The following is an 8,238-nucleotide window of genomic DNA, read 5'->3' on the forward strand; positions in this document are numbered from 1 at the left end:
ATAAATGGAATATGACATGTTCAGTCACTAGAAACCAGTAGGCCTGATTATAAATGGAATACTATCTCAAAACACTTATTAAAATAGTACAAAACCATTTTTACTTAATTTAACTGATAAAGCAGTAGTACTATCGAAAGGGAAAAATATACTAATAATACTAACCTTAAAAAATAAAACATGGAAAATTTTCCTACTACCCCGTCCTTTCAGCCTGCTGATAATTTCTTATTTCTGATCTTCACGAAGTCAAATAATGCACAGGTTTCAAGTAATCAAGCTTTGCTGATTTGTATGGTTTTAAGATTGCTCCAATATATTTTTGAAGGTGACATTTGACCTGCAGTCCATCTGATATTTAAACAAAATCTGATACCTGCTTTTACACTACATTTTCATTGCAATAATAGTTTTGATTAAACACTTCTGTTTCTATCTGAATAAATTAACACCAAATAAAACAAATCTATTTGCAGTATGTGTTAAATGCTAAAACGCTATCTTATTTTAATTGCTTTGCGATTTTAGCTGACCCAATTCAAATCACATATCTTAACAATTTGTAACCACACTGTAAGTAATCTAATCTAATCTAATTCATTCGAGGCGTTAGTCAATGTGCATGCGGAAAAACAACACGATGTTATAACTGTGATCTTTTAATAATATATAATACAAAATAAAGTCACAATTCACAAGCTTATATCAAATATCCCTTAGCCCTTGCCTTATATGTTTTATTTGGGATTGTTCAGTTAACCTGCAGTTGGACCAACTATTGATTAGATTACTTTTCCAGAGATAAATCTGGCTGCCCAGCCAAGGAAATACCTTATGTCTTCGCCTGATATTTAAATTAAGGTGGTAGCCCAGAATCGTACCCCGCCTTAGCCTTTTGCAGGTAAAATGAAAAGGCGGGGGAGGGGAGGCGATGAGGATGCGGAAAGGGTGGGACACACACCCCGATTTAAGTAGGTGCAAATGGTGGTTTAAAATGATTCACTCCAAGCTATGAGTCTCGATCCAATCAATGTTAATTCAATCAGCACAAAGCTCAATGTTGTTTACATCCCACTGTGTTTGCCTTGTGTGTGACCAAAGCCGGGTTTATTGGAAGTTTATCCATTTCCTTCTTTCTCTCCCTCTCTCGGTCATCCTTGGGTTGAATGCGCTAAGGATCGAAGTCGCCATGGTAACCAGCAGCTCCGTTTCCTCGGGAGGCAGACAGCAAAGCTTGAATTGAGCTGAATCCAGACTCCATCATGCGCTGGGTGGAGAGACAGGGGGGATAAAATAAAGAGGGAAAGCAAAAACAGAAAGGGATAAAAATGCACCAAGGCAATACCCATTATCTCGGTTAACAGACCATTCATCATCAGAAAGCTAGAACCTAGCGTAAAGCGCCAAAACCATGTGCAGATTGTATTTACACTATCACTGGGGAGGGGGCAAACAAGAGGAAAGAAATCAATAATGTATCCACGCATATATTCGCATTAATTTGTTTAAGCTGCGAAATATTCGCCGAGCATCTCCAGACACAACAAGCGGACTGATTATAAAAGCAGACTCCAACACGGTGACGATGGCACATCCAATTGTAACCCAACGGCATGGAGACCACATTTAGCAAATCATTTCACGTACTCCTTCTTCATCGGCTGGAATCCAGTGTTGAACATTTTTTTTCTTATTTCATGTACTTTAACCAAAAAAAAAAGGAAAAACAGTCCACCCGTTTCCGATCTACATAAGAATGGAGACAGAAGATATTGTTACAGAGTAACGGTGTATTTACCTAATCAACGGAATGGTGAGCATAAAACATAAAGGGCGTGATGTACGCCATTGATAAATGCATTTTCCTTGCGGTGGTTATTTAAATAGTTACTAAAAGCAGGAACAGCAAGTCCAAATGTTTAAACAAGGTTCTTGATGAGGCGGAAAGAAATGGTTCGCCACTTTTGTATCTGTATGTAATTCATCCAGGGAATTTGTTTCTTTTGATTGTGTTATCATCAAGTAATCTAAGATCTCAAATCGCCAGCATCAGAAATTACCATCCTTCAGTGAAACCCAACTAGCTGTTTGAAGCCATTTAATCCAAGGCTGGGCAGGCGCTTGCAACATTTTTAAACACCCTAGACACATATATATATTTATCTTATACCAAAACCAGTGCAAACCAATGTAAGCAGTAAGAAATGCCAGATTTCAAAGCCCCCCCCCCCCCCTTCAGCGAAATATGGGCGAGGAAATATTCCGGATGGTTCGCTACAATGGTAGACTCCACCCCCGCGGCCTGTGATTGGCGGTGGAATAGATTCGGAAGGCTGTGATTGGAGGTGGCCGGATTTGGTTGGCGTCATTGCTAAGTAGCCCATTCATCGATGCATTTGGGCGTTGGAGTCTGCATGTTATTAGCGCTCAGGGAGACCTCTCCATTTTACCCCCTTGTCGAAGAGCAAAAGCTACAAATCTAGGAATCTACAAATTTTATTACCAGTGCAACGTGGCCTTTCCCCTCACCCCATTCGTGTTTTTTTTTAAATTGTCGCTCGGCGTAGGATTTGTTGCAAGGAACTTGAAACTTTTTTCCCTCTCTCAGGGTGTGATTCCGGCTCCTTTTCCCCCCTCACTCTTCACTCCTCCTTCTGTCTGCCCGTCCCCGTGTGTGTGTGTGTGCGTGCAGCATTGAAAAGCCAGGCGTCATTGTTCGCTTTCTTTCTTTCGCTGGCTCGGAGTTTCTTTGTTGTACAAGCATGGGAGCCCAATTCTCGAAGACCGCTGCAAATCGCGAAACTGTTGGTGAAAAAGCGGGGGAAGCTGCAGCTGGATCACCTTCTAAAACCAATGGGCAGGTTTGTATTTTAGAATCGTTTCCTTTAGATTATTTTTCGAACTGGGTTGATATGAAATTTGTTTTTCTCTAAGATCTCGACAGAAGATGCATTGTAATGTGATACTCTAACATGGGGGCTACCAGAGCGATTTAGGGTTTGATGAATTTTCCTTTTTCTTTCCAAAAGACGTTTTGTAATCTTGTTAGACGAAGTGATTTAGAGAGCACCATTTGTCTTCGCCATGCCGTTGTATTGGAAGTGATTACAAACGGAATTGTGAACGATTATATAAAATGTTGTTCTAGATGAAAAGTGTTATGTTAGTACTAACATAGACGACTGGAGATGCGTTGCTTTTATTGGGTTGTGTGATTTAGATGTGTCGAGTCCTTCATTCTCATGTGGATGCCCACGACAATTTTGATGTCCTTTGTTTTATTTTGGGGGTGGAGGATTTTCCAATAGCTGGGATGAATGTCGTCTGGACGGGAGTGTGTCGGACTATTGTATGTATTCTATGCTAAATCGAGGTGATTGGCAATGAAATTCATGGGCTATCTTTCTTTCGAATGAGGTTTGGAAGGTGTGAGTCCTCCTGTCGCCAACAGAAGCGGGATATTTGTACAGGTCTAGCACCACGCCTTTATCTGGTGCTGATGGTATTAATAGGACTATCGCCGCGAGAGCTCACAAACATTCATTCGAGTCTCGGCTCAGCTGCCTTTTATTTCCTCTATTCCCTCTCCTTTCTCCCACCCCCCCACCACAAAAAAAACAACGCGCCACTGCAAATCAATATAAAATTATAAAATTTGGATTTTTCGTTGATGGTACGGCAGTTAGTGAGCAGCTTTTGAGGTAGGGAGTGCGGGCGCCCGGCGCCTGTCTCAAGTGAGCAGCTAGCTCAATGCTCTGCCCGTTGCCGGCAACCCCCTGAGCACAATGAGCAGGGGGCGCCTCCTAGCGGTTAGCTGGCTACCTGTACCCCCCGGGGAGTTTTCCTGAAATGGATCGCTGCAGGTTAGCATAGAATTCAATACGTGGGGAAGGGGGGGTGGGGCGAGATAAAAGCCTCGATGATAAACCTCCAGGTGGACTAGGCTTGTCGTCATATCGTACAGCGAAGGTACTACTGTGTGGACAGTGTTTAAACGCAAACAAATGATTGGTGCATCAAATTGCAAGCCCATTCCTGAATCTACCTAATTTTTGTTTTTACTGGCTGGGGAGGAGTGTGGAGAGAACGGGGTGGGAAAACCAGAATTTGGCTGCAGTGCCCTCCATGCGGAATGTCTTCTGCATTTCTAGTAGATACTTTTTTTTTGAAGGGGGTGGGGTGCATTGTCCTACATCTCTCAAAACGGGGTGCCCAGAGTCAGGATGCGTTGAGGTGGGCTCCTGATCCTTTTTTTTTGTCCCTCTCCTACCGCCGCTGGCTTTTCTCAAACACAAGCCACGGTGCGTTTGCAGTATTTTCCCTGGGCTTGAACAGAAAGGTGGGGAGGGGAGTGGAGAGAGAATTTACCCTCCACCCTTCCGTAAAATTCGCCACTCCGTCCGTCCTATCGCTCTTTACGTACACAAAAGTCGGTCCATTGTGTGTGTGTGTGTGTGTCGCCTCTCCTATCTGCTGGCGGTGCTAATAAACCACCATTTTGTGTGTATTTTCTCCTCCCTCCCTCCCTCTCCCTCTCCCTGTGTTTTAGGAGAATGGCCATGTGAAGGTGAACGGAGACGCGTCTCCAGCTGCAGCCTCCGCCGCTGCGCCCGCCGCTGAGCCCGCCGCGGAGAAGGAGGAGCTGCAGGCGAATGGGGCGACCCCGGCCGAGGAGAGCAAAGAGGACGGGGGGACGGCGGCCGCACCACCACCAGCAGCAGCAGCAGCAACATCGGCGCCGGTGAGCAGCGAGGCGGCCAGCGCCAGCACCCCCCCGGCCGCGGCCAAGCCCGCAGAGACGAACGGGGAGTCGGCGGAGAGCGGGTCCCCGGCGGAGGGCGAGGCGGCGGCGGCCAAGGGCGAGGAAGCGGCGGCCCCTGCTTCGACCTCGGCCGCCAGCCCGGCCAACAGCGAGACCCCGAAGAAGAAGAAGAAACGCTTCTCCTTCAAGAAGTCCTTCAAGCTCAGCGGCTTCTCCTTCAAGAAGACCAAGAAGGAGACGGGGGACAGCGCAGAGAACGAAGCGGCTGCCTCTGCCCCAGCCCCAGCCCCTGAGGAGGAGAAGGAGAAGGAGCAAGGCGCCTCTCCTCCCGCAGCCGCTCCTGATAGCGCAGCAGAGGCCGGCACCACCGAGGAGACCAAACCCAAACCCAGCCAGGAAGGCGATGCCAGCTCCCCCGCCCCGGCCCCGGCCAGCGAGCCGGCGGCAGCCTCTGCCAACTCGGAGGAAAAGAGAGAGGAGACCGGCGCCTCGCAGGAGGACAAGCCCGAAGACAAGGCTCCCGAAAGCGGGGCCCTACAGGATGCCAAAGCTCCGGAGGAACCCAGCAAGGCCAACGAAGAGAAACCCACAGCGGAGCAAGCCTCGTCCAACCCAGCTGCCAACGCTGAAGCCTCCACAACTGAGCAAGAGGCGGCAGCGGTCCAAGAACCACCACCAGCAGCAGCAGAGCCAGCTGTACCACAGGAGGTACCATCCGAGTCTAGTCCAGCGCCACCAACTACCGACTCAGCAGAGTAAAACGGAGAAGCCCAAAACTGGAGTGATAATCAAAGGACCTTTTTCCATGTTTGTTTGTTGGAGTGGTGCCAGGTACTGGTTTGGAGAACTGTCTAACCAGGGATTTTAAAGGCATTTTTTATTTTTTAAAAATAAAAAGAAATCCCATTGCATTCATTCTGTTACCACCATTCCAACAGGCAGAGATGAGCCCCAAATCTCGCTCTGTCATTTTTTTGCATCAGTATTACTGTTTTTGCATATTTTGCATCATTTTATACAAAAGTTTAAACCTTTTGATCAATATATGGACATGTCCATTGGTGTGGATAATCTGGGTGGGTAAATCCTGGGTAAAATGTAAATGAAGTAATATTGGAACCACAATGCAGTGGTGTAGTTGCCAAGTAAATGTGCCACAAACTAATTATGTAAAGGATTAGTCTTTTTAAAACAAAAGTTGCAAATCTTACAAAAATAATCCATACAGTTTACAACACTAAGTCTTGAATACAAGAAAGCAAGGAAATCTGTGTCAGAAAATCAATAGTTTTAGTAATGCATTAAAATCATAGAAACTTTTCACTTATCTCATTTATAGCTGTACAAGTCAAGTGATAAGTAGAAGAAAAAAAAGCAAGTTGTATAGGCGTTATTGTTTATTGCTGGTTCATGACCTTAAAGTGTAATTATGTATTACAGCAGGGTGTTTTTAACTGTGATTATGTATAAATGAAAACTTAATATCAAGAAGCACATGAAGTTTGCAACTCTTCACCCTGCCCATTTTGTAAAATTGCCGTCATCTTGGAAGATCTTTTAAACAATTTTAAATGAAAAGCTGTGATAAGTGGAATGGTTGCTGTTTATATACTGTTGTATGTTTGGTTACAGCAGTCAATGCTTTTTTTCAGCCGTCTTTGACAATTGGGAAAACTCTTCAGATGCAATGCGTTTTGTGTAGCATCTTGTCTATCATAGTTTTTTTGTAAATACTGGAGAAGCTTTGACCAATTTGACTTAGAAATGGAATGTAACTTTGCTTACAAAATTGCTATTAAACTTCTCTGCTTAAGGTGTTCTAATTTTCTGTGAGCACACTAAAAGCGAAAAAATAAATGTGAATAAAGTTTCGACTTAGTCTATTTTATTACTCTGTTCATTTTGAAGTTTGAGGCTATTCCTGGTCACACTAAAATATAGAACAATTCACTTGATACATCACAGCTGAAAAGAGCAAATGTACAAAGGCATCTCGATCTGACCACTTAGCGGGATGTTGAGACCATGAGGTGGAAAGGATGAATCAAATGTGGATTGTTTAAAATTAATGCTTTTATTTGCTGAACATGATGCAGTTACATACTAAAAATTGATGCCTGCTTTATAACTAAGTGATTTTTGATTAAAAGGTTATGAATTTGAAAGATTTTAAAATCGTAAGTTTTCCAGAAGAGAAAGAAACCATTTGCTTGGGAGGTTTCTTTCAGATGACTCATTCTTGATTTGAATTTTCATTTTGTGATTGTCATATTGGGTGGCTCAGTGGGTAGCACTGGGGACCTGGGTTCAATACCAGCCTGTGGTGTCTGTGGAGTTTTGCACATTATCCCCGTGTCTGTGTGGGTTTCCTCCAGGTGCTCCAGTCCTTCTTTCTCTTTTTTTTCTTTCTTCCTCCCCCCCCCCCCCCCCGACCAAAGATTTGCAGGTCTGGTGGATTGGCTGTGCTAAATTGCCCATCGTGTTAGATCCATGAGTCAGGGGTAAATACAGGGTAAGGAAGTGGGCCTGCGTGGGTTACTCTTCAGAAGGTTGGTGTGGACTTTTGGTCAAAATGGCCTGTTTTCTCATTGTAGGTAATGTTGGGGTTCGTCCAGTGGTAAGCAGACGAGCATACAGCATCACTTGACAAATGGATGATGATAATTGACATTGAATCTGAGCTTGAAATGTAAATACTATTTGAAGTTTGAAATTGCTACTAAATTCAAAACTGGGTTACTGCCCATCTCCATTGCTGTATGTCCAGTTAAATTATTTTAAACTTTTAGTGTAACTGACAATACACTCTTTCATGCATAGGTTCTGTTTTAACCTTTTTTAGACTTTGTTAAATTTATTTTCTCTTAAATTTGGGTTTTACCGTTAAGTATAGATGAACAATTTAAATAGCTTTCCTGTGAATGTAAGCCTTTAGGCTAGTTGTACTGTCTGGAAGCCAACCATGCTACATAGCAAAGTTACAATCTTGCAGATTTGAAGATAGAATCTCATATTGAATTGGTTACTAGTATCCAATTGGTGTACTTAGATCATGTACATTCGGCGTTCATTGCAAAATCACTGCTCTATCACCAGAAAACGCGAAATAAATTTAGTTTCTCTTCCTTGTTGGGCCATTGATCTCCTTCTGCAGTTGGTGCTTAATCAGCTGACTGGATCACAATACCAACTGGCGGAGGGGTGAGTGGAGATAGAAGCATGCTGCATTGCTAATAGTTTTTCAGTCCTTGTCTGAATTTCTTAAGATTTTAACAATATTCCTCGGCCTACAATATTTTCTGTTTAAATAAGCAAGGTTTCAGGATAAAAAAACTTTTTAGGATTACAATGACATTAAAAATGTTGAACCTAAGACTTGAATGAAACTTTTTCCTACCTATTCTCAAAGTACTTAAAACTGTTTATGCAAAATGCCATGTGGTGTATTATGGATCTGAAGACTTCCTGGTTTGTGG

The 8,238-nt window shown here is 43.5% G+C and overlaps 1 protein-coding gene across 2 annotated transcripts; it reads left to right on the top strand.

Moving 5' to 3' along the window:
* The first annotated feature begins 1,437 nt into the window (after positions 1–1,437).
* Positions 1,438–6,634, top strand: marcksa (myristoylated alanine-rich protein kinase C substrate a). Of its 2 annotated transcripts, none has more exons than XM_087981122.1 (2): positions 1,438–1,813; positions 4,550–6,634. In XM_087981122.1, the coding sequence occupies exons 1-2, from the start codon at positions 1,811–1,813 to the stop codon at positions 5,519–5,521; spliced, it is 975 nt and encodes a 324-aa protein (XP_087837248.1). In that variant the 5' UTR covers positions 1,438–1,810; the 3' UTR covers positions 5,522–6,634. The 2 variants fall into 2 exon arrangements, with proteins under 2 accessions (XP_087837248.1, XP_043540646.2); XM_043684711.2 differs by lacking the exon at positions 1,438–1,813 and adding an exon at positions 2,403–2,861.
* Positions 6,635–8,238: the final 1,604 nt, after the last annotated feature.

Source organism: Chiloscyllium plagiosum, unplaced genomic scaffold (assembly GCF_037043375.1).
Source record: "Chiloscyllium plagiosum isolate Xiang-an unplaced genomic scaffold, Cpla_swu_hap1 HiC_scaffold_3, whole genome shotgun sequence".
Taxonomy (NCBI): Eukaryota; Metazoa; Chordata; class Chondrichthyes; order Orectolobiformes; family Hemiscylliidae; genus Chiloscyllium; species Chiloscyllium plagiosum.